At 59.4% G+C, this 23,227-nt stretch overlaps 4 protein-coding genes across 8 annotated transcripts; all 4 read left to right on the forward strand.

Annotated features, from left to right (window-relative positions):
* The first annotated feature begins 39 nt into the window (after positions 1 to 39).
* On the forward strand, positions 40 to 7,216 carry LOC125326946 (aldehyde dehydrogenase family 3 member B1-like). 2 transcript variants are annotated; one of them, XM_048305650.1, is made up of 11 exons: positions 40 to 638; positions 1,085 to 1,294; positions 1,646 to 1,808; positions 3,869 to 3,979; positions 4,066 to 4,186; positions 4,296 to 4,381; positions 4,578 to 4,659; positions 4,827 to 5,213; positions 5,394 to 5,560; positions 5,735 to 5,834; positions 6,906 to 7,216. In XM_048305650.1, the coding sequence occupies exons 2-11, from the start codon at positions 1,101 to 1,103 to the stop codon at positions 7,097 to 7,099; spliced, it is 1,605 nt and encodes a 534-aa protein (XP_048161607.1). In that variant the 5' UTR covers positions 40 to 638; positions 1,085 to 1,100; the 3' UTR covers positions 7,100 to 7,216. The 2 variants fall into 2 exon arrangements, with proteins under 2 accessions (XP_048161607.1, XP_048161606.1); XM_048305649.1 differs by lacking the exon at positions 40 to 638 and adding an exon at positions 813 to 1,000.
* Positions 7,217 to 7,593: 377 nt separating this feature from the next.
* On the forward strand, positions 7,594 to 13,111 carry LOC125326947 (aldehyde dehydrogenase family 3 member B1-like). The gene is made up of 10 exons (XM_048305651.1): positions 7,594 to 7,825; positions 7,900 to 8,062; positions 8,759 to 8,869; positions 8,959 to 9,079; positions 9,211 to 9,296; positions 9,502 to 9,583; positions 9,820 to 10,206; positions 10,396 to 10,562; positions 10,741 to 10,840; positions 12,009 to 13,111. Exons 1-10 carry the CDS (start codon positions 7,725 to 7,727, stop codon positions 12,200 to 12,202), a joined length of 1,512 nt encoding a protein of 503 aa, XP_048161608.1. The 5' UTR covers positions 7,594 to 7,724; the 3' UTR covers positions 12,203 to 13,111.
* A 1,061-nt stretch (positions 13,112 to 14,172) lies between these two features.
* NDUFS8 (NADH:ubiquinone oxidoreductase core subunit S8) lies at positions 14,173 to 16,106 on the forward strand. Of its 3 annotated transcripts, XM_048307106.1 has the most exons (8): positions 14,173 to 14,247; positions 14,342 to 14,422; positions 14,986 to 15,033; positions 15,114 to 15,176; positions 15,262 to 15,351; positions 15,433 to 15,605; positions 15,677 to 15,805; positions 15,888 to 16,106. In XM_048307106.1, the coding sequence occupies exons 1-8, from the start codon at positions 14,190 to 14,192 to the stop codon at positions 16,017 to 16,019; spliced, it is 774 nt and encodes a 257-aa protein (XP_048163063.1). In that variant the 5' UTR covers positions 14,173 to 14,189; the 3' UTR covers positions 16,020 to 16,106. The 3 variants fall into 3 exon arrangements, with proteins under 3 accessions (XP_048163063.1, XP_048163064.1, XP_048163065.1); XM_048307107.1 differs by lacking the exon at positions 14,342 to 14,422; XM_048307108.1 differs by lacking the exon at positions 14,173 to 14,247 and having other exon boundaries at positions 14,264 to 14,475.
* Positions 16,107 to 17,722: 1,616 nt separating this feature from the next.
* On the forward strand, positions 17,723 to 23,201 carry TCIRG1 (T cell immune regulator 1, ATPase H+ transporting V0 subunit a3). 2 transcript variants are annotated; one of them, XM_048308180.1, is made up of 20 exons: positions 17,723 to 17,754; positions 18,106 to 18,277; positions 18,546 to 18,624; positions 18,717 to 18,946; positions 19,035 to 19,129; positions 19,299 to 19,425; positions 19,504 to 19,586; positions 19,691 to 19,784; positions 19,855 to 20,067; positions 20,518 to 20,668; positions 20,745 to 20,884; positions 21,132 to 21,289; positions 21,367 to 21,457; positions 21,538 to 21,656; positions 21,834 to 22,047; positions 22,164 to 22,268; positions 22,342 to 22,452; positions 22,539 to 22,659; positions 22,746 to 22,917; positions 23,007 to 23,201. In XM_048308180.1, exons 2-20 carry the CDS (start codon positions 18,161 to 18,163, stop codon positions 23,086 to 23,088), a joined length of 2,502 nt encoding a protein of 833 aa, XP_048164137.1. In that variant the 5' UTR covers positions 17,723 to 17,754; positions 18,106 to 18,160; the 3' UTR covers positions 23,089 to 23,201. The 2 variants fall into 2 exon arrangements, with proteins under 2 accessions (XP_048164137.1, XP_048164136.1); XM_048308179.1 differs by lacking the exon at positions 17,723 to 17,754 and having other exon boundaries at positions 17,861 to 18,277.
* Positions 23,202 to 23,227: the final 26 nt, after the last annotated feature.

A 23,227-nucleotide genomic window follows, 5' to 3' on the forward strand; every position in this document is an offset into this window, starting at 1 on the left:
CCCCGGGGCAGGGTGCGGGGACTGCTGGGCAGGGCGGACGGAGTGACATCTCCGGGGCAGGATCTGGCCCAGCCGGTAGTGAGGGATTCTTGAGATGGGATTCTTGAGAGAGTGCTGGTTCCTGCAGGATAGGGGGGATACGCAGGGAACAGCCCCAGAAGGGTCATGGCAGTGGAGCAGGGGCAACACCCATCCTGAGGGTCCCCCACACCTTAGGCAATGGGAGCCACCCTGGGATGCTGGGGCAAAGGGCCCTTCTTGGGGGTGGTCCTGGGACCAGGATGAGGGGAGTCTATTGATCATGGAACCCTTGGGAAGCGGGATGAAGGGTGGATCAGTGGGAATCCCATGAGTCAGGGTGGTCATGGGAGCAGGATGAGGGGTGTCTGTGGGGTTCAAATGAGTCAAGGTTCATGGTGCTGGTTTGGTGGCCATGTGAGTTACACCATCCCAAGGGGGAGGTCCCATTCCATCCCATCCTAGACCTTGTCCCCAGTGCCAGCCCCACAGAGGTGGGGCCCAATCCTTCCCGCCCCTGGCCGTGGGGCCCAGCCCCACAGCATTTAGGGACCCCCACCCTGAGCCTCAGCAGTGCCTGCCTGGCCTCGCGCTCCTCCAGCTTCCACAGAAGCCCTCAGGTAAGCACTGCGGGGTCCCCAAAACTGGCACTTCCCTGCATGGCACCCGTCTGGCACCCTCCATGCTGGTGGGGGCTGTGGGGCACAGGGGGGTTCCCTTGAGGAAGGGTGGGTGTCTGGGCATGGAGAGGGAGAGGGTGACAGATGGGGGGCTGCAGCTCTGTCCCCCAGATTTGGGGGTGTCTTGTCCCTGAGATCCCCGTAGGTGACCCTACATCAGCAGGGCAGCCTGGGCAGGTCAGTGTCCAGAGGATGGCGATTATCCCGGGAATCCCAGGCATCTCCCAGGGCCTCCGGCAGCTGCCCTGGGCTGAGTCACCCCACAACCAGGACGGCCCCGAGCACCAAGCCGCCCTTCAAAGGTGCCGTGGGTGACTCCTCTTGGGATCGCACCGGCACCTCCAGCACTTCCATCCTGGCATAACCCACGCAGTGTCTCTCCCCAGGGCCACCACGCTCTCCATGGAGACCAGCAGCTCCTTCCCACAGCTTGGCATGCAGCAGCCCCTCGAGCCCCCCAAGCAGCAGCTCCCGGGCTACGGCAAGTGCAGCACTGCGGGCAGTGATCCTGGCAGAGATCCTGGGAAAGCTGCTGGATGCAGTGGAAGCAGCGGGATCGGGAAGGGGCCAATGCCAATGGTCTGCAGCACTCCATGGTGAGAGCGAGGGGCTGGGGGCAGGAGGGAGACAGGGACGTGAGCAGGGGAAGCTGTGGCAGTGCCAGGGTGATAGGAACCCCAGGCTGGTGCTGGGGGAAAAGTCTGAGGTCTATGGGCCACCACATCTCAGCATGGCCCAAGGGAGAAGACCGGATCTGCTGGGAATGGTGCTGTGTTAAGTTGCTCCCAGCAGCGAGGGAGAAGGTGTGTGTGGACTCCCTGCTCTGTCCCCAGGGAGTCTGGGGCTCCAGTTTGATGCTGGGATGGGATAACGTGGATCTGGGATGACATGAGGCTCTGGGAAGATAGAATGGGGCTGGGTCCCCTCTAACACCTTCGTCCCCGCAGTGGGAACCCCTATGCGGGGCTGGTGAGCCACCTGCGGGCATCCTGGCTCTCTGGGAAGACACGGCCCATGGAATACCGCATGGCCCAGCTGGAGGCTCTGGGACGCTTCCTGGATGACAAGAAGCAGGAGATCCTGGAAGCCACTGAATTGGACATGGGCAAGGTAAGAGGGTCTGGGAATTGGGGGCCACTGGCATAGCGTCTTTGGAGTCCTTCTTACACCCTTGTCTGGGTATTGCATCCTTGTGGGAGTCTGGGCATAGGGGTGTCCCTTCCTTGGGGTCCTGCTTCCCCCTTGATGTGCTCCCAGGCTGGTGCATCTATAAGTGCTGGGTCCCTGCAGATCCAGGGGTTAGCGGAGGGACTGTGCTGTTGATCCCATCCCTGGTGCCCTGAAACCAGGCAAAGGCCCTGTTGGCCTGTCAGTGACCAGCTGAGGTGGGAGCGTTTCACACTCTGGTCGGCATCCTGGGGGTCCATGTGACCTCCACAGAGGTAACGTCCTGGGGAGCTCCTGGCCAGCCCGGCACGCCCAGGATTACTGGCATTGTGCAACATGCTGGCACTGCACATTCCTCCCAGGGCCTCCAAGGGACTGGTTTCACTGGCATGGTGGCATGGGCAGGGCTCTGGATGTGGCTTGGGGTATTGTGGCATGCCAGGAGCTCCTGGATGATCTGCTGGCAAAAAAGGAGCATCCGTACCATGGATAATTCTACTGGTCTCAGCTCATCATCCCTGGAAGTGTTCAAGGCCAGGTTGGATGGGGCTTGGAGCAACTTGGGCTAGTGGAAGGTGTCCCTGCCCATGACGGGGTGGAATAGGATGAGCTTCAAGGTCTCTTCCAACCCAAACCATTCCAGGATTCCATTATATGACCCTTACCTCTTTCTTTGGCATCAGTGTAGTGGCCCATGCCCTCAGCCATGTCTTTCCACATTCTGCCATCTCCCAAGGCTCCTAATTGCGTTGTTTGTTGGAGGTGAGTCCTTCTCCTTCAACCAGGCTTTGATAGGCATCATCATCTTTCTTAATTAGGCCTAATTAGATCCGGTTGTCCAGTAATGAGCTTGTAATGCAGCTGGGCCCTCATAGCTGGATGGACACTTCACCTGCTCTTACGTACCTGAGGTGGTGTCTCACCTCCAGTGGTGCCGGTTCCTCTCTGATGCTGATGATTGGTGGCACTTGGATGACCTCAGCCTTAATGTCCTATCTCATAACCTTTGTATCCCATCAAAATTCTTAATGAACCGTCATCTTCTTTACCCTGGTGATGCCATCGTCATCCTGGGTTGGGAACAGCCCCGTTGCTTCACTGGATTATCTCATGTGCCTGCTGAGCCGTCAGGTCCAAGAGGGTCCTCGCACCTCCTGGCAGCTGCGTTTTGGGGACCTGAAGGTCTCTTGGTGGTGGAAGATCCTGGGAATCAGCATCCAGCCTTCCCAACCCCAAAGTGGTGTGGGGATGGGAGGAAGATTGCAATCCAGGGATGTTTTTGGGTTGGAGGAGTCCAAAATATGATGTCACAGCGCAGGAGCTTTGCTCCTCCTGCTCTCCACAGTCATGAAGGGGCTCCACTGAGCCTGCTGGGCTATCCCTGGTGTTTTCGCACTGCTCCTGCAAGGATGATATGATCCTGATCTGTGCTCTGTGGCTACAGAGAGGACCCACTTCTCTACCACAAGGGGTTTAATTAAGCCATGGTTCTTACTACTTCCCTTTAGTCAAGGTCTTAAGACTTTGACTAAACTTAAGACTAAAAAGTGCAATTTTTGTCCACTGGTGGTGGAAGGGAGCTCGGGGCTTTGCTTCCAGCTTGAATATCCAAGTGGTCAGGATGCCTCTGGCACCACAATCAGCTCTTCAGGAGCTCTGGTGACATTGCTTGGTGTCCCCTTGGCTTGGGGTTCTATTGCCAGTTTACAGTGCTGAGCTCAGGAATTTGTTAAATACCATGAAAATGTTCAAATTTGGGGTTTTTTTCCTTCTGGTCAAATACCTATTTTCGTAATATTCTGGGACACTGGTATTCCCTGGGAGTTACAGGAGGTGATGGAAATTTCTGCTGAAAAGATTCTCCTGCTATTCCTGTTTGGAAGAGGGGAGAGATGCCTCTTGGGGTGGCGGGGTTGGCATTGGGGTTATGGGGTCTGTGTTAGGGTGACAGGCTCAGTGATGGGGTCAGTGTTGGGGTGACACTTCATGATGTCTGTCCCCAGCCATCCTTTGAGGCTTTCTTCAGTGAGATCCTCCTCTGCAAGAACGAGCTCAACATCACCCTCAACAACCTGTGCCACTGGATGAAGGATGAGTATGTGGACAAGAACCTGGTAAGAAGGAAGCTCTGGGAAAAGGGAAGCAGGGGAGAGAGATTGCTAGTGGGGAAGGCAGTGCTGAGGTCATGTTCTTCTCAAAGGTGATGCAGCTGGACTCCGCCTTCATCCGCAAGGACCCCTACGGGGTGGTGCTCATCATAGCGCCCTGGAACTACCCCATCCACCTCTTCCTGGTGCCCCTCATTGGGGCCATTGCTGCTGGTGAGCCCAACCTTCCAGTTCCCTGGGCCTGGAAGTGCTGTCATCTCATCCCCAGAAGGGCTGGCTGTCACCATGTCGCTGTGCTGATGTCCTGTTCATCTTCCCCCAGGGAACTGTGCCATCATCAAACCCTCGGAGATCTCCAAGAACACAGAGAGACTCATTGCCGAAACGCTGAGCTGTTACCTGGACAGTGTGAGAAGCCCTTTTTGTCCTTGTCCCTTGTTCCCGGGCCATGGTGTTCCCAACCCTGCCTCACACTCACCATCCCCACACATCATCCCTGTGTGGAACCTCCTCCCTCTGCACTCAGTTGATGTCCCAGCCTCCTGGGATGCTGTTGGTAGGGACAGATGGTGACACAAGAGGACTTTTTCCTGTTTCCTTGCAGGACTGCTTCGCTGTGGTGACCGGTGGTGTGCCGGAGACCACCAGGCTGCTGGAGAACAAGTTTGACTACATCTTTTTCACTGGTAGGTGCCATGGGACAGAGCAGAGCCCTGCCTGGATGTGGTGCCAGGATCTGCTGGAGGATCTGGGATGTATGTCTGAGGTCTGGCACCAGACCCAGTGCCACATCCCAGAGCCGTGTGATGGCTGGTGGGATCCCCACCTCAATCCATGTTTTCCCTGCCCACAGGCAGCCCCCCGGTGGGGCGGATCGTGATGACAGCTGCTGCCAAGCACCTGACGCCGGTGACGCTGGAACTGGGGGGCAAGAACCCCTGCTATGTGTCCGACACCTGCAATGTGGCCAATGTGGCACGGCGTGTGGTCTGGGGCCGCTTCTTCAACGCAGGGCAGACCTGCATCGCTCCTGACTACGTCCTCTGCACCGTGGAGATGCAGGACAAGCTCATGCCTGCCCTGCGTGAGGCCATCACTGAGTTTTTCGGCCCCAACCCCCGAGAATCGCCGGATTTTGGCCGCATTGTGAGTGACAAGCAGTTCCGGCGCATCCGGGCGCTCCTGGGCAGTGGGCGTGTGGCCATCGGGGGACAGACGGATGAGGCAGAGCGCTACATCGGTGAGGCTTGGGGGTCACACACCTCTTGGTGAGCACATTGGGGGTTTTCAGGGAGTCTTCATCCAGAGGGGAGGCTCTAGAGGGAAAAGAGTTTTAGGGGTGCTTAAAAAGAGGTCCTGAGGGGAGGTTTCATCTCCAACCTCTGTGCCCAGCTGATGCTGTCAGGTTTTCTCTCTGCAGCTCCCACAGTGCTGGCAGACGTGCTGCCCTCAGACCCTGCCATGCAGGAGGAGATCTTCGGGCCCATCCTGCCCATCGTCGTCATCGCCAACATGGATGAAGCCATCGACTTCATCAACGCGCGGCCGCAGCCATTGGTCGTCTATGCCTTCTCCTGCGACAGCAAGGTGTGTCTGTGGAGCAGAAGAAGTGGGGAGGGAAGTCAGGCACCACCTCCATGAGCTCCAGGACATGCTTTGAAGCGTCTTTAGAGCCCAAACACTCTGGGAACATCCAGTGGGTGAACTGGCTAAAGTTTGCCAAGTGTAAGTCCCTCATCTACCTTCTCTTCTCCCTCCCAGGTGGTGAACCAGGTCCTGGAGCGGACGAGCAGCGGAGGCTTCTGTGGCAATGACACCCTGATGCACGTGACTCTGACCTCGCTGCCCTTCGGAGGCATTGGTAGGTCCAAAATCCCCAATCCTGGCCATTGGGAGCCAGGTGTGATCTGTGGCCTGAGCCATGGTGAGGAAGGTGAGCTTCCTCCTGCAGCCAGTGTGGTGCTGGGCTGGATCCCTTTAAGTCCCTCAAGAGCCAGGCTGTACCTTCATGCCAACTTTTAGGACTAAATAGTAGGAACAATACACTTAGGAAAACCTGGAGAACCTCTTAGGAGATCTTGGAGATCCTTCTCAGAGAAGAAGAAATTTTTGGTCTCCAGAGGCACCAAGTTTTGCTTTCTGAGGTGTAAAGTGAGGCTGCTTAGCCCTGGGCTGTGGGTGCAGCATGGTCCAGGGATACAGGAATGTTGTTTCCCAGAATACGTCCCCATGTCTTTATCTCTCCCCATAATATTTCTGGGATAAACCTCTTCATTTGATGCTGCCCTTGCTCAGCATCTCTGTCGGGGCTGGCACCTGAGTCACCTGGACAATTAATTCCTCACCTGCCTGTGGCTCAGGGAACAATTTTTGGTGCTTCCCATTCCATAACTTATCTTAATTGGTAATGATTCAGGCCATCTACTTCCAATTATCAGGTAAAGCCACTTTAGAGCAGGTGAAGGGGCTGAAGTCATTGGGATGAGATGGCACCAAAGCTTCCATGGGAAGTCACGGGGCTCTTAACCTCCAGTTAAACTAGCCACAGGAACTGGGAGAACTGGTGTTGCCAACGTGGCTCCAGGTTTTTAGAGTTCTGGGAAGAAGGTGGAACAGCTCCAGCTGTGGGGAGATACAGTGGAGCATCATGGAGGGAAATCCAGACTTGCAGAACCCAGCAAAGCTTGTATAGATAAATGGGGGTGGGTAAAAAGGAGACGCTGGGGCCTCCAAACTGCTGAGATGCAGCAGGATTGGCTGGACTGAGCATTCATATACCTGGAGGAGGCACTGAAAGAGTGGAATTCCTCCACCATGTCTGTGCTGCTCAGAAATTCCTGTAGGCATCTTTTTCCCTCGTGTTGATGCTTGGAGAAGGCATCATCAGGAGCAGAGTCCCGTCCTGAGCATGGACCTGTCCTGTGTGTTCCAGGGAACAGTGGCCTGGGAAAATACCATGGGAAGTTCACCTTCGACACCTTCTCCCACCACCGCGGCTGCCTGCACCGGAACATGGGGCTGGAGACGCTCAACACCCCGCGCTACCCCCCCTACACCCAGCAGAAGTTGGGCCTCCTCACGACCACCTTCGAGGTGAAGCGCAGGGGCACCTGCACCCTGCTCTGAGGCTGCCATGTCCTGCTCTGAGGACACCACGGAGTTGGCGCAGAGCACTAGGACTGTCCCCCTCTCCCTCTTCATCATGCTCCTCACTTCCTCATGGTGTCCTTTGCCTCGCCTGGAGCATGTCGGATGGCCGGGATGGACATCCCCTCCTGCACCCTTGTGGCCTCCACTCCCAACCATTTTCCAGGACACAGCTGAAATGACCAAAAACTTTTTCTTACTCCAAACTTCTCTTTCTGGTGGAGAAGCACTTCTGCCAGCCCCATGTCCTCTCACACAGACTTTACCTTTGGAATGAACCTCTCTCCCTCCTTGCTGTTGCTCTTTGCTCTGTGTAACTCTGCCTGTAGTAAAGACTTTGCATCAAACTCTCTCCCAGTCTCTCTTTGTGCCTCCGTCCTCTGGTTTGGGGGGGTGCTGGGAGGGTTGGGGGGGTGTTTCCCATCCCAAGCAGTTTTAGCTGGAATGGAGCCAGCAGTGGCGTGCGGCGGGGCAGGCGGCCAAAGGTCAGGGGCAGGCGGCCAAGGGGCAGGGCAGGAAGCTGACAGCCGTGCTGTTAGCTGTGAAGAGGGAAGCTGTGGTTGAAAGCCCCAGCGCAAACATCCCACACCACACCTGTGGGACCATGGAGACTGGAACTGCCTTCCCGCAGCTCCCTGAGAGTGAGGCCAGGAGAGCCCCCGAGGGCGGTGGTGGGAATGGGAGTGTGGATGGTGATGCCACAAGGTGAGACTGTGGAGGGACAGAGGGGTGGCAGGAGGGGTGGGGATGGCATCCCTCTAACACCACTGCACCCACAGCAGGAACCCCTTTGCGGGGCTGGTGAGCCACCTGCGGGCAGCCTGGCTCTCCGGGAAGACTCGGCCCATGGAATACCGCATAGCCCAGCTGGAGGCTCTGGAACACTTCCTGGATGACAAGAAGCAGCATATCCTGGAAGCCACTGCCTGTGACTTGGGCAAGGTGAGAGGGGACAGGAACAGGAGGACTGAGGGGTTCCCATCGCCCAGCTGGGGGTGCTTTCTCCTCCTCTCATTGGATTCTCCAGTCCTGCCTGGGCTCTGTCACAGGCTCGCAGCCTCTGGATTTGGGAGACTGAGGTGAAGCATGTCCCAGTCACTGTTGTCCAGAGCCCATCCCTGCTCTGCCATGGGCAGAGGGGGCTGTGGGGAGTCCCTTGACATCAATAGCCATTCCCACACCCACCAGCCTCAGTTTCCCTCTTCTCTGGGCAGGTTAATCCCTGATTTCTGTTCCTGCTCCCTGCCCTGAACTTCCCACCCGATGTCACCCCCTTCCCTCCGTCAGGGCTCACCCAGGATGCAGCTCTCTGAGCCTGGATCCCCTGGCTCTGCAGACAGAGCTTTAACACCACGCAGGGCTCATTGTCTCCTCCACCCTAGTCTCTTTGGACACCCTCCCCATTCTTCCTGTTGTCCGGATGAATGGGATCTGCATAATTATTCCTATTTTGAAGCATTCAGTGCTTAAAAACCTCATGCTGCAGACACAGGGGGTGCTCAACACCTTTGGGGATTCAAATCCAGCATGGGATGTAGAGAGCTCCAGAACCCAAATCCTGGGCAAAACACTATGGAGTGTTGGGATAAGAGCTGCAGGACATGCCAAGGTGACGTGTTGGGTCCTTGGTGTCCGCAGGCACCCTTTGAAGCTGAATTATCTGAGATCCTCCTGTGCAAGAATGAGCTGCATGAGACCCTGAACAACCTGTCCCACTGGATGAAGGATGAGCAAGTGGACAGGACTCTGGTGAGAGGGAAGAGGAAAGAGAGGATGGGAGGCAGAGCCGGGTGGGATGGTGGTGCAGGGCGGGACCTGACATGGTGAGTGTCCCGCAGGCGATGCAGCTGGACTCTGCCTTCATCCGCAAGGACCCCTACGGGGTGGTGCTCATCATAGCGCCATGGAACTACCCCATCCAGCTCTTCCTGGTGCCCCTCATTGGGGCCATTGCTGCCGGTGAGCCCAACCTTCCAGTCCCTTGGCTTAGAGGATCCCAGCAGTACTGAGCACTGGCAAGGGCACCTCATCCCCAGAAGGGCTGGCTGTCACCATGTCACAGCTCCAACATCCTGTCTGTCTTCCCCCAGGGAACTGCGCCATCATCAAACCCTCAGAGGTATCCAAGAAGACAGAGAGACTCGTGGCAGAAGTGCTGCCCAGCTACCTGGACAAGGTGGGACACTCTCCCCATCCCTGTGGCATGGCTGGGGCACCCCTGCACACACAGAGCTGTGCTCTGTGCCTGCCTCACACACCATCTCAGGTTCCATGTGCTGCCCAGCTTCCTTCCTCCACGTCCAGCTAGTGTCCCAGCCTCCTGGGATGCTGTTGGTGGGGACAGATGGTGACAGGAGGGGACCTTTCTCATTTCCTTGCAGGACTGCTTTGCTGTGGTGACCGGTGGTGTGCTGGAGACCACCAGGCTGCTGGAGAACAAGTTCGACTACATCTTTTTCACTGGTACGTCCCGTGGGACAGAACAGGGCCCTGCCTGGATTTTGTGTGAGGAGGAAGAGGGGTTCCCTCCAGACACCCCTGCTAAGAAGGCAGGGATTGGGTTGGGGATGTGGTGCCAGGATCTGCTGGAGGATCTGGGATGTATGTCTGAGGTCTGCCACCAGACCCAGTGCCACATCCCAGAGCCGTGTGATGGCTGGTGGGATCCCCACCTCAATCCATGTTTTCCCTGCTCACAGGCAGCCCCCCGGTGGGGCGGATCGTGATGACAGCCGCTGCCAAGCACCTGACGCCGGTGACGCTGGAACTGGGGGGCAAGAACCCCTGCTATGTGTCCGACACCTGCAACGTGGCCAATGTGGCACGGCGTGTGGTCTGGGGCCGCTTCTTCAACGCAGGGCAGACCTGCATCGCTCCTGACTACGTGCTCTGCACCATGGAGATGCAGGAGAAGCTGCTCCCAGCCCTGCGCAAGGCCATTGATGATTTCTATGGCCCCAACCCCCAAGAATCGCCGGATTTTGGCCGCATTGTGAGTGACAAGCAGTTCCAGCGGGTGCAAAGGCTCCTGGGCAGTGGGCGCGTGGCCATCGGGGGACAGACAGATGAGGCAGAGCGCTACATCGGTGAGGCTTGGGGGTCACTCACATCTTCATCCCTGCATGCAGCACATTTCGGGTCTGGAGAAGATTATGATGGGAACTGGGTGCTTGGCCAGGTGTCCTTTTGTAGAGGAGGAGTGTCCTGGGGGGACAATCAAGGTGTCATCTCCGACCTCTGTGCCCGGCTGATACTGTTGGGTTTCTTCTCTGCAGCTCCCACTGTGCTGGCAGATGTGCAGCCCTCGGATCCCATCATGCAGGAGGAGATCTTCGGGCCCATCCTGCCCATCGTCATCATTGCCAACATGGATGAAGCCATCGACTTCATCAACAGCCAGGAGCGGCCCTTGGCTGTCTACGCCTTCTCCTCCAATGACAAGGTAGAGCCAAGCCAGGACTACACATGCCCTGTGCTCCTTGGCAGCTGTATCCAGCCATGTTTGTGCTCCAAGTGTTTCCCTTACAGAACATCACCCTAGTCAGGGAGCATGGATTGCATTTAGAAGTACAGGAATGGGGTGGGAGACCCATGTCCCACCTTCTTTATGTCCCTCCCAGGTGGTGAACCAGGTCCTGGAGCGGACGAGCAGCGGTGGCTTCTGTGGCAACGACACCCTGATGCACGTGACTCTGACCTCGCTGCCCTTCGGAGGCATTGGTAGGTCCAAAATCCCCAATCCTGGCCATTGGGAGCCAGGTGTGATCCCACCCATGGTCAGGAAGGGTCTCAGGGGGAACTCTCAGCTCCAGAGGGCTCAGTAGTCCATAGGGAAATTCTCCTCCAGAAGCCCTTTGCTTCACCTTGGGCTCTTGGGTTTTGCTGGACACCTATGGAGCACCCTGAGGTTCCTTTTCTCCATATTTCCCATCCCAAGCTCTGTGTTCCCTGGGTCCATGGAAATGTCTTGCTTAAACATAGGGAATCAGGGCTTGAAGCAATCTGGTCTAGTGGAAGGTGTCCCTGCCCATGGCAAGGGGGTGGAACTGGATAATCTTTAAGGTCCTTTCCAACCCAAACCATTCTGGGATTCCATGATGGAGACACCCACTTTTGATGGGATGATCTCCACTACCAGCTCCTGTTTTCCTCTCTTTCCACTCAGCTGGCCAGGAGCCATCAGTGACCTCCCTTTCTCCTGGGGCTGCTGATGTGCGAGGTACTGAACCCAACCCATCACCCCAACCAAGGCTGGCATTTTATCAGGAACACTGACTGGCTCAGGCTGACTCATGGAATTTTATCCCATCTATTATCAAATGATGTGTGGATTTCCTTATTTTTTGCCACCCTGCCTGGCTTTCCTGTGCTTGTTCCTGGCCAGCCAGCTTCCACCTCCCAACATTCATCCTTGGTGCTGGGTCCCACCTCATCAAAGGCACCTTGGTCATTGTGCCTCTCCACTCCCAGAGTCTTGCCTGCAGCAGGGCTGAATCCAGCATGGATGGGATGTTTTGGAGGTAGGGAAGCTCATCTGAAGCTCATCTGGTGGCAGCAACTTGCTGCTGCCATCACCTCATCAGTAACACCCCTCCAGTTGCTAAATATGTTATCTGAAATGGTGAAATCCACTGATGAGAGGGTTTTTGGGAATCTTTCCACCTCCCAGCCTAATCTTAACAGTCTAAACATCCACTTGGGTGTGCACTAGGTCACCTCCATAGTCCTCTTTGGGTCACGTTCCTGGGAAGCTCATCCATGGCTTGGAAAGCAGCTGGATGAAGTTGTGGTGCCACTTTTACAGAGCTGGGAGCTTAATTCTGGGTTTTTTGACCCAAAGGATGGCCAGATCCAGCCACCCACCAGGGTCCTGTGCTATGTATTCCAGGGAACAGTGGCCTGGGAATGCACCACGGGAAGTTCAGCTTCGACACCTTCTCCCACCGCCGCGGGTGTCTGAAGCGCGGGATGGGCCGGGAGCCCCTCAATGGCCCGCGCTACCCCCCGTACAGCCAGCAGAAATTTGGGGTCATCCGGGCCACGTCCAAGGTGACACGTAAGAATGACTGTACCCTGCTCTGAGGGTCCCCACATCCCACTCAGAGTCTCCCCACTCAGCACATCTCCTGCTGCTGGTCCTGATGCCCAGGTGCAATGAAAGATGTTTCCCCACATCTGTGTGGTTCCCTTTCACCTCCCTGCTCACCCCAAAAGTCCCAAGACCCCCACATGTCCCTCCATCCCAGTCCCATATGCCCCTTTTCTGGCTCTTTGGAGTTCTATTTCCAGTGGTTCTACCACAGCAGAGGGGTCTCCTGTGTCCCCATTGCATACTCTGCCTTGAGAAGGTCCACAGCAACTCCCTGATCACAAATCCTTGAGCTGGGATGATCCCAGTTTTCTTCACCCCGTGATCTCAGTGTCCTTTGCCCTATGTTCCCAATTTCTCCTACTCCATGATCCCAAGTTTTCTTTGCCCCATGGTATCAGTGTCTGTTGCCCCATGTTCCCATTTATCCTGCCCCATGAGCCCAGTTTCCTTCACCCCATGCTGCTCCATTTTGGGGGGCTGGTTGTGCCCATTCCTGCTAGGCTGTGGCTTGTCATGGCTGAATCCCATAGGGATCCCCCCAGGTGGGACAGATGGAGAGAACTGGACAAAGGAATTGAAATAAAGACAGTTTTATAGAGAAAGGGAAACATCGAGTCCACCATCAGTAAATTTGCAGATGACATCAAGCTGGGAGCATGTGCCGATCTGTGTTGGAGGGTAGGAGGGCTCTGCAGAGGGATCTGGACAGGCTGGATAGATGGGCCAAGTCCAACAGCATGAGGTTTAACAAGTCCAAATGCTGAGTCCTGCACTTTGGCCACAACAACCCCCAGCAATGCTATAGGCTGGGAACAGGGTGGCTGGACAGTGCCCAGGCAGAAAGGGACCTGGGGGTACTGGTCGACAGCCAACTGAACATGAGCCAGCAGGGTGCCCAGGTGGCCAAGAAGGCCAACGGCACCTGGCCTGTATCAGGAATAGTGTGGCCAGCAGGACCAGGGAAGTCATTCTTCCCCTATACTCGGCCCTGGTGAGGCTGCACCTTCAGTGCTGTGTCCAGTTCTGGGCCCCTCAGTTCAAGAAGGAGGTTGAGATGCTTGAACATGTCCAGAGGAGGGCAACAAGGCTGGTGAGGGGCTTGGAACACAAGCCCTATGAGGAACAGCTGAGGATGCTGGGGTCATTTAGCCTGGAAAAAAGGAGACTCGGTGGTGACCTTATCACTCTCTCCAACTTCCTGAAAGGTGGTTGTGGCCAGGTTGGGGTTGGTCTCTTCTCCCAGGCAACAACTGACAGAACGAGAGGACAAAGTCTTAAGCTGTGCCAAGGGAAATTTAGGTTAGACGTCAGAAAAAAATTCTTCACTGAAAAAGTATTCCGTGCTGGAATCGTCTGCCCAGGGAGGTGGTGGAGTCACCGTGCCTGAACGTGTTTAAAAAAAGACTGGATGTGTCACTCGGTGCCGTGGTTTAGTTGATGAGGAGGTGTTAGGTCATAGGTTAGACCTGATGTCACCTCCCGGTGGAAGGTGTCCCCCAAAGGTCTTTTCCAACCTAGTTCATTCTGTGATTCTGTGACCCCCCCGTGCCCGCCTCCAGGGACTGTGCTGGGGCTGGAGGCTCGGGGCTCACACTGAGCCCGCCAGAGGCGGTGCTGGGCTTTGTAGTGAATCCAAGTGTCTGGGCCGCTCCAGCTTCGAGAACTTCCGGCACCCGCGGCCCGAGCTGCTCCAGGAACCGGACGGAAAGCTCCGGGGGCTCGGGAAGCCCTGAAAGAGGGGGAGGTTCTGCGCCGCCACCGTGACCGCGCCCCGCCGCCATAAACACGCGCTTCCGCCCGCCCTTCGGCCACGCCCCTCCCCTGCCTAACCAATCGCCGCGCAGCACGGCCGCGCTCCGCCCAATCAACGACGCCGTCCCCTCTTCCTTCCCGCCCTCCCGCCCATTGCGGGACTCCCACCAATGAGAAACGCGTCCGCCGTCACTCGCCCCGCCCACGACGCGCCGCCGTGCGCGCATGCGCAGTGCCCACGGGGGCGGCCAGGGGTCAGGACGCCGGAGGGCCCTTGGGGCAGGTGAGGCGGAAAGGGGGGGCCCGAGGGAGCTTGGGGGGCCCAGGGGGCGGCCCGGGGCTGTGGTCACCCCTGGTGGCGTCTGGTGGCCTCCCAGATCCCGCTGGGGGCAGAGGAGTCGGCCCGGACACTGCGCTACCCTCCGCGCCTCCCCCTCCCCGAAGGGGATACACGCAGGGTGAGCGGGGACTTTGGGGGTGACAGGAAGGGTCAGTCCAGCCGGGGGCTCAGGTGGGTGCTGGGCGGCGGGGAGGGGGCTTGGAGACGGGGATGGGGGGACACGTGGGTGCCTTGGCAGGGGCAGGACAGGGCCCCTCGGGGAGTACAGCTGGATCCTTAGGGGTGGGAAGGGACAGGATATCTGAGTGCCCCTGGAGGTGGGGCGCGGGGCAGCAGGATGCCCAGGTCCGTCGGGAGAACAGCTGGATCCCTTCTAGGGGGTAGACAAAAATCCTGGGTCCCTTGGGGGATACACTTGGGTCCCTTAAGAGGGGGCTGCAAGGGGGGACAGGATACCTGGGTCCCTAGAGAGGGGTTGCCAAGGGAATCAGGATGCCTGGGTCCCTTGGGGGAAGCACTTGGGGTCCCGTGTGGGATGTTGAGACAGGGGTGCCTGGGAGTCTGTGTCTCTTTCAGTGGAGGGGTGGGGATCAGGCTGCCAGTGTCCCCCATGGGAAGTGGGGGGCCCCTGGCTGCCCCAGTTCCTTACTGGTAGTTGCTGAGATTCCCTCTGCACCCCAGGACCGGCCATGGCAGCGCTGCGACTGCTGTACCGGGCTGCCCGCGCAGGTGAGGCCGTCTGGGAACCCCCAAACCCCCTGAACCCCCAACCCCATCTTGGCCCCGCTGACCCTCCTGTCCCTCTCCAGGCCCCCCGGCCCCGCTGGGCTCCCTGCGCCTGCTCAGCACCAGCACCCCCAGGGACTGTTACAGTGAGTATGGCCATGCCACCCCCGTGGGGGCTCAGCTCCCACCCCAGGGCTCTGTGGGGTGGGCACAGCTCCCCTCTTCCCACAGAGTACGTCAACATCCGGGAGCCGGCCATGGACATGCGATCCATCACCGACCGTGCCGCCCAGACCCTGCTCTGGACCGAGCTTGTCCGAGGTGAGGCCTCGCTCACCCTCCTCATTTGTGGGGTGACCCCCCCCTCCCAAATAGGCCGTAACCCCTCTTTCTCGGTCCCAGGCCTGGCCATGACCCTGAGCTACCTTTTCCGTGAGCCGGCCACCATCAATTACCCGTTTGAGAAGGGCCCGCTGAGCCCGCGGTTCCGCGGGGAGCACGCGCTGCGCCGGTACCCGTCTGGGGAGGAGCGCTGCATCGCCTGCAAGCTCTGCGAGGCCGTGTGCCCGGCACAGGTGAGCCTTCCTCCCCCTCCTCCTCATCCTCCTCACCCGGGGCTCCAGCCGTGACGGTGTCCCCGTGCCAGGCCATCACCATCGAGGCCGAGCCCCGCGCCGACGGCAGCCGCCGCACCACCCGCTACGACATTGACATGACCAAGTGCATCTACTGCGGGTTCTGCCAGGAGGCTTGTCCTGTGGATGCCATCGTGGAGGTGAGTGGGGCTTGGGGGGGCTGCAGGGACCCCCTTTCCCCGCCATGGTGACCTGAAGGGTGACCCCGTCCCACCCTGGCAGGGCCCCAATTTTGAGTTCTCGACGGAGACGCACGAGGAGCTGCTCTACAACAAGGAGAAGCTGCTCAACAACGGCGACAAGTGGGAGGCCGAGATTGCGGCCAACATCCAGGCTGATTACCTGTACCGGTGACAGCCCCTGCGCAGCTGCCTGCCCCCCAAATAAAGTGTTTGGGGGTTCACCCCCCCCGTTGGCACTGTGGGTGCCAGCCCCTTCCCATGACTGTGTCTTTTCCTTTCCAGCACTGGGGTCAGACCCCCCGACCCTTGGGGGAACCCACCCCTGGGTGTGTGGTTGTGTTTTGGGGAGGCGGATGGGGGTCCTGGGGCTGCTGGCACCAACGTTGGAGTAGGGAGTGGTTTGTGGGGAAAGGTGTGGGAGGTGGAGGGAGGGCAGGCAGGAATGGAGGGCCAGTGCTGGGGGGATTTAGGAAATCTCGGAGGGGCATTTCCAGCTTCTGAGGGCAGCCAGGGTGGGAGGGACCTGGTGATCCTGGCAAGGGGGTTCACAGTGGTACTGGTGTGAGGGTCCCAGTGATGCCTGTGTGGGGATCCAGGTGATCCCAGCAGAGGTCTCGATGGTACCAGTGTGGGAGCCTCTGGTGGTATTGGTATGGGTGTCGCAGTGGTGCTGGTGTGGGGATCCTGGTGGTACTGGTGTGTGGGTGCCAGTATGGGGTGCCTGCCGAATCTGGCAGGGGTCTCACAGTGGTACCAGTATGGGGGTCCTGGTGATCCTGGCAGGGATCTTGCAGTGATATCCATATGGGCGTCCCAGTGGTCCCAGCAGGGAGATCCCGGTGCTACCAATTGTTAGGACCTGCCCCCCGAAGGTGAGAGTAATGCAGGGGCGGATTAGAGTAAAACGACTCTAAATGATCGGTGTTTGTAAGTATGTCCGTGTAGGGTTTATTTTAGAACAATTGGGTTGCAATGGAAAGCAGGTATGCAGCCGTTTTGGTCATAACTATCTACAGTCATATAGCAATATGAAAGCATAGAAGTGTTACTTGAAAAATGTGTAAGGGAAAAGAGAAAAAAAGAGCGAAAAGATAAGGGTAATCACCGCTGGCAGATCTTGTGACTTGATTGCTGCAATTTAGTTGTCCCTTGGTCGAAGTAATGGTCTTGATCTGTCGGCGGTGGGGGAAGAAGCCCACAAAACACAAAGTCCGATGGGTTAAAACGCGATCAGGCTCGGGGGAAACGCCCAGGTTTCAGTCCTCCGGTGAAAGGCATCAGAAATTAGTCTGGGAGCGCTTTCGGGGGTCTTTCACGCTCGATGATCCCTTCTCAGCTGCCTCTCACGGCAGCGCAGTTCAGCTGGTAGTGCCGGAGGGGAAGTATTAGAATTGAGCGAGTTGTGCAAAGGAGGGCCATTAGCGTCACAAGAACGACCATCGCGCCTTGCAGGATGCAGGCAGTGATAGTTCACCCCCTTTGTTTCATGCACATTGGGCAGTAGTACCCCAAACCTCTTCTCTCCAGGGATGGCAACCTGGCCCCAGCAAAGCACCCTGGCTCCTGCACAAACGGGCGATTGTTTTGAGTAATTAATTACTCGCTAGCAGTCCGGGTTCACACCAGAGGGGGGGTCCTGCTGATACTGGCGGGCGGTTTCCCGGCTCCGCTCGGCTCCGGGAAGTGTCTCCCATTTCCATCCTCTTGGGGGGGATGTTGCGGGGGTCCTGTCTCCGAGGGGCCGCTCCCCACGCGGTGCGGGGTGCGGTATGTCCCGGGGAACGGGGTTCCCGGGGGGCGGCGGGGCCGGGCCGCTCGGTCCCTCCCCGGGGCCGGGCTCTTCCTGGGGAAGAGGAAGTGCTGGATCCCGGCCCCGCTCTGCGGCGGGGGGGGGGCAGCACGGGCGGGTGGGTCCGGAGCGGGTCCGGCCCGGGGGGGCGGCCGGGGCGGTCCCGGGGCGGGGATTGCGCTGGCCCTGACTCACAGGCAGCTGAATGGGGCGGGGGGTGGACGGGGAAGGGGGGTTTCGAAAGTACTTTGCCAGCCCGGTGCTGGGCACAGCCGCGTGTGACCGAGCGGGCCGGTTTCCCACGGTCACAGCCCGGGGACACCCCGGTTCCGTCGCCGCAGCCGCCGAGACCCCTGGGCGACCTCTGCCCTGCTGTCCCGCTTTCCAGCCCTTACCCCCCTTTCTCTCAGTTCCTCATTCGCATCCCACCCCGTTCCCTCCTATTTCATTCTATCCCATCCGTCCCCAGGCGTGTGCCCTGACGCCTTCGCACACCGGGCCGGACTGGGGGTCTCTGGGGGGCCATGGGGTCCCTGTTCCGTAGCGAGGAGGTTTGCCTGGCCCAGCTCTTCCTCCAGTCGGCTTCTGCCTACAGCTGCATCAGCGAGCTGGGCGAGCGGGGGCTGCTGGAGTTCAGAGACGTAAGTAGGGGTTGGGGGGGCGTTTTGGGGTGTCTGGGATGCAGGGGGTCCGGCTGTGTGGGCCTGGGTGCACTGGATTTGGGGAGGGTGGTTTGGGGTGCTCTGTGTACAGGGGGTTTGGTCTGGTCGGGTTTGAGCTGGGTGTTTTAGGGTGCCCCGGGAACAGGGAAGTTGGTCAGGGTGGGTTTGGTGCCTGGGCTGCCTGTTTCCCCGGGCTGCTGAACCCCCCAATCCAATGTGGGGCCATGCCTTGACTGTACCCCCGCAGCTGAACCCCAAAGTGAGCCCCTTCCAGCGGCGCTTCGTAGGCGAGGTGCGGCGCTGCGAGGAGATGGAGAAAACCTTCAGTGAGTGCCGGGGGGCCGTGGGGCTGACTTCGGGGGGCTTCTCAGGGGGATGCCACCCTCGGTCCCTCAGTCTGACCGTGTACCCCCTTCAGCCTTCCTGCAGCAGGAGCTGCGGAGCGCGGGGCGGGTGCCGGGGCCGTGTCCCGAGAGCCCGCGGGCGCCGGCGGCGCGGGAAGCGCTGCGGGTGCAGGAGCAGTCGGAGCAGCTGGCGCAGGAGCTGCGGGAGGTCAGCCGGAACCGCGCGTCCCTGCGCGGCCGCCTGCGGGACCTGCGCCAGTACCTGCACGTGCTGCGCGAGGGACAGCGCTTCACCAGCCTGCCGGTGGGTCCGGGGGTCCCCGCCGACCTGGGGGTGCTGCTTTGGGCCTCAGTTTCCCCCAGGCTCATCCCTCTGCTCCGCATCGCCGCAGGCCTCCCTGGGCTCCCCGCCGCGGCCACGGGCGCTCTCGGAGCGTGAGCCCATCCTCGACCCCTCCCTGCACCAGCACCTCGAGCGCAAGATCAAGTGAGAGGGGGAAGGGTGTGGGGCGGGGGGTGGAGAGGGGCTCTGGGCCAGTGGTGTGGCAGTAGGGCAGCTGGGAAGCTGTGGGATAAGGCTTGGAGATGACCTGTGGCGCAGTGGTGCAGCCATGGAGTGGTTTGCCTATCCCAACCCTCCTGCTGTGTCTCTGCAGCTTCGTGGCCGGCGTCATCCACCCGTGGCGAGTGACCGCCTTCGAGCGGCTGCTGTGGCGTGCCTGCCGTGGGTACCTGGTGGCCTCCTTCGTGGAGATGCCCGAGCCCATGGAGGACCCGGCCTCGGTGAGGCAGCACCCGGAGGGAGCTGGCACAGCTGTGGGGGCCGGGATATCGGAATGACACAGACTGTGCTGTCCCTAGGGCGAGAGCATCACCTGGGTCATTTTCCTCATCTCCTACTGGGGCGAGCAGATCGGGCAGAAGATCCGCAAGATCTCGGACTGGTGAGTGTGCGCCCACAGGGAGGTTTATTTAGTAACACCTACTCTGGACCCCATTGCGGGGCCAGGCTGGGGAGCCCTGACACGGCAATGTCTCTCTGTCCCAGCTTCCACTGCCAGGTGTATCCGTACCCAGAGAGTGAGGCCAGCAGGACAGACACCATTACCGGGCTGCACAGCCAGATCCAGGACCTCAGTGTGGTGAGCTGGGCATCATGAAGGGATGTGGGGGCCGTGCTGGGTCTGCCATCCCTGACACAGGTGCCCACAGGTGCTGGAGGAGACAGAGCAGTACCTGGCACAGGTGCTGGACAAGGTGGCGCTGGTGCTGCCCACCTGGCGCGTGCAGGTGCAGAAGATGAAGGCCATCTACCTCGTCCTCAACCAATGCAGCTTCGATGTCACCGAGAAGTGCCTCATCGCCGAGGTCTGGTGCCCCGTGCGGGACCTCACCCAAGTGCAGGATGCCCTGCGCCAGGGATCCGTGAGTGGCTCTGTGTCCTCATCCTGGGCATGCTTGGTGTCCCCATGTCCTTGCACCAGGGGTTGTTCGGTATATCCATGTCCTTGTTCTGGGGTTGCTCAGTGTCCTCGTGTCAGGAGTTGCTCTGTGTTCCCATGTCCTCGTGCCTGGGTTTCTTGGTGTCCCATGTCTTCATGTCAAGGGTTTCTCGGTGTCCCCATGTCCTCGTGCCAGGGGTTGTTCTGTGTCTCCATGTCCTTGTTGTGAGGTTGCTCAGTGTCCCCCTGTCCTCGTGCCAGAGGTCGCTTGGTGTCCCTATGTCACCTCATCATGGTGGGGCATGTGCCGGGCTGGGGGTGGGTGCCAGGATCAGGCTCCAGGTGCTGGGTAGGGGGTGCTGGGGGCTGGTTCCAGGAAGGGGGGTGTTGTGGGGTGGGTGCCAGGATCAGGTTCCGGGCGCTGTTCCCGCAGTACCAGAGCGGCTCCAGTGTGGAGTGCTTCGTGCAGCGCATCCCCACCTCGGAGAGCCCCCCCACCCTCATCCGCACCAACAAGTTCACTGCCGGCTTCCAGAGCATTGTGGATGCCTACGGGGTGGCCAGTTACCAGGAGGTGAACCCCGGTAAGGCCCCCGGCACCCCCTGAGGCCCAGGGCTGGGAGGGGACACCTTGTGTAATGCAGTCCGCGTGTCCCACAGCACCCTACGCCATCATCACCTTCCCCTTCATCTTCGCCATCATGTTCGGGGACGTGGGGCACGGGCTGCTCATGTTCCTCTTTGCGCTCTGGATGGTGCTGTACGAGGACAGCCCCCGCCTGCGGCAGGGCACCAACGAGGTGGGAGCAGGATGGAGCAGGATGGAAGGGCGGGACGCGGTTGGAGACATGGGATAGGGTTGGGGGCATGGAGGGGGGGTTGGAGGTGTGGGACATGGTTGGGGATTTGGAATGGGGTTGGATGATACAGGGTGCGGCTGGTGGCTCAGGACAGGGACAATATGGATCAGGGCTGGTGGTGTGGGAGGGAAATGGCGTGGGGCAGGGGAGGTGGTGAGGGACATGGGAGCTGTGTTTGCCCCCCCAGATCTGGCTGATGTTCTTTGAGGGGCGCTATCTCATCCTGCTCATGGGCGCTTTCTCCATCTACACCGGCTTCATCTACAACGAGTGCTTCAGCAAAGCCACTGCCATCTTCCCCTCTGCCTGGAGTGTGGCCACCATGGCCAACCGCTCCTCCTGGAGGTGTGGTCTCACCCCTGTGCCCCCTGCCCGGGTCCCCATCTCCCTGCTGGCACTGACATCCCTCGTTCTGCCCCCAGCTCTGCATACCTCGCCACCCACCCCTCTCTCACCCTGGACCCCAATGTCACCGGTGTCTTCCGAGGGCCGTATCCATTCGGGATCGACCCAGTGAGTGTCCCATGGGGATGACAACGAGGTGGGACCCTTTTTGGGGTCGTGCAGAGTCTCACCCACCTTGTTCATGACAGATCTGGAGCTTGGCCACCAACCACCTCAACTTCCTCAACTCCTTCAAGATGAAGATGTCTGTGGTGCTGGGCATCGTGCACATGGGCTTCGGCGTCGTGTTGGGGGTCTTCAACCATGTGTGAGTCCTTGGGCTGTGCCCACGGGCTCTGGTCATGCCAAGGGGACCGGGATTGGACTCACCTGGGTGGGATGGGGGTGGCAGCTGGGGTCTTGTGTCCCTACACCTTGATGGGTGCCGAGGACATGCGAGGGTGAAGAGGGACAGGCTGAGCATGGCTGATGTCCTCCCACCCAGGCACTTCCAGCAGCGGCACCGGCTGGTCCTGGAGTTCCTCCCGGAGATGATTTTCCTCCTGGCGCTTTTTGGCTACCTGGTCTTCCTCATCTTCTACAAGTGGATCAAGTTCAGTGCTGCTGACTCCCTGCTGGCCCCCAGCATCCTCATCCACTTCATCGACATGTTCCTCTTCACCTCCAATGCCGAGAACCTCCCACTCTACCCAGGGCAGGTACCACCCCACACCCTGGCAGGCACCTACTCCCCACCCTGGCTGGGAGAGCGGGTGTCAGGAATGGGGCTCTTCTCAGATCAGGCAGGCCCCAAAGCTCTGTCCCTGTGCCGCAGGTGCCGGTGCAGATGGTGCTGGTGGTGCTGGCGCTGGCGTCGGTGCCCGTCCTGCTCCTGGGGACGCCGCTGTACCAGTGGTGCCGGCAGCGCGCCCCGAGGACGGTAAGGCTGGGGGCCATGGGGGGCTCCATGGGGGTCATGGGGAGGTCTCACTGCTGGTGCTGTTGCGGTGCAGCCGGTGTCCATGGGGGAGCAGGAGCCGCTGCTAGAGGGGCAGGAGGCCGGGAACTCCGTCAACGCCACCAAGGAGGACGTGGAGAGCGGAGGGCACAGCCCTGATGCCAAGGTGAGGGGCATCCAGGCAGGCTTGGATGGTGGGATGGGGGTGTCTGTGCCCCTTGCTGATGTCCCGTGTCCCCTCCCTCTCTGCAGCACTTGGACTTCACTGAAATCTTCATGCACCAGGCAATCCACACCATCGAGTACTGCCTGGGCTGTGTCTCCAATACTGCGTCCTACCTGCGGCTCTGGGCACTCAGCCTGGCGCACGCCCGTGAGTCCCCTTGGTTCCCCCTTGCCCCTCTCAGAGCCAGGGAGACCCTCACTCCCCTCTCCTGCCCATCTCCCTCCAATTCCCAGAGCTCTCGGAGGTCCTGTGGACCATGGTGATGCGGAACGGCTTCGTGCGGCTGAGCTACGTGGGTGGCGTGGTGCTGGTGCCCGTCTTCGCCGCCTTCGCCGTGCTGACTGTGGCCATCCTGCTAGTGATGGAGGGGCTCTCCGCCTTCCTCCATGCCCTGCGCCTGCACTGGTGAGCCCCCAAAGCTGATGGGTTACTGGTTGAGTCTGGGGGGCGTGACAGACCTCCCAGAGCACCCCTCACCCCCCTCTCCTTGCCAGGGTGGAGTTCCAGAATAAGTTCTACGTGGGTGCTGGGTACAAGCTGTGCCCTTTCGCCTTCGCCCCGGACACCTGGGAATAGCCTTGCCATGGAGATTACAGGGACTTGGAACGGTGGCTGCACCCCAAATTCCCCTCCCTGGATCCCTGGAGCCTCCTTGGCAGTGAATAAAGCCATCCCTGTGGCTCCCCCCAGCTCTGCGTTGCCATTGCGTGGGTAG

The sequence above is a fragment of the Corvus hawaiiensis genome, chromosome 6, assembly GCF_020740725.1.
Source record: "Corvus hawaiiensis isolate bCorHaw1 chromosome 6, bCorHaw1.pri.cur, whole genome shotgun sequence".
Taxonomy (NCBI): domain Eukaryota; kingdom Metazoa; phylum Chordata; class Aves; order Passeriformes; family Corvidae; genus Corvus; species Corvus hawaiiensis.

Bases quoted from the DNA above. Each gene is read 5' to 3' on its own strand.
- LOC125326947 (XM_048305651.1), top strand. From the start codon at position 7,725: ATGGAGACTGGAACTGCCTTCCCGCAGCTCCCTGAGAGTGAGGCCAGG. The intron at 7,826-7,899 runs GTGAGACTGTGG...CTGCACCCACAG, and splicing joins GTGGATGGTGATGCCACAAG to CAGGAACCCCTTTGCGGGGC. The intron at 9,584-9,819 runs GTACGTCCCGTG...CCCTGCTCACAG, and splicing joins CGACTACATCTTTTTCACTG to GCAGCCCCCCGGTGGGGCGG.
- TCIRG1 (XM_048308180.1), top strand. From the start codon at position 18,161: ATGGGGTCCCTGTTCCGTAGCGAGGAGGTTTGCCTGGCCCAGCTCTTC. The intron at 20,669-20,744 runs GTAAGGCCCCCG...CGTGTCCCACAG, and splicing joins TTACCAGGAGGTGAACCCCG to CACCCTACGCCATCATCACC. The intron at 22,453-22,538 runs GTGAGGGGCATC...CCCTCTCTGCAG, and splicing joins GGCACAGCCCTGATGCCAAG to CACTTGGACTTCACTGAAAT.
- NDUFS8 (XM_048307106.1), top strand. From the start codon at position 14,190: ATGCGCAGTGCCCACGGGGGCGGCCAGGGGTCAGGACGCCGGAGGGCC. The intron at 15,034-15,113 runs GTGAGGCCGTCT...GTCCCTCTCCAG, and splicing joins GTACCGGGCTGCCCGCGCAG to GCCCCCCGGCCCCGCTGGGC. The intron at 15,352-15,432 runs GTGAGGCCTCGC...TCTCGGTCCCAG, and splicing joins CTGGACCGAGCTTGTCCGAG to GCCTGGCCATGACCCTGAGC.
- LOC125326946 (XM_048305649.1), top strand. From the start codon at position 891: ATGGCGATTATCCCGGGAATCCCAGGCATCTCCCAGGGCCTCCGGCAG. The intron at 1,809-3,868 runs GTAAGAGGGTCT...GTCTGTCCCCAG, and splicing joins CTGAATTGGACATGGGCAAG to CCATCCTTTGAGGCTTTCTT. The intron at 5,214-5,393 runs GTGAGGCTTGGG...TTCTCTCTGCAG, and splicing joins TGAGGCAGAGCGCTACATCG to CTCCCACAGTGCTGGCAGAC.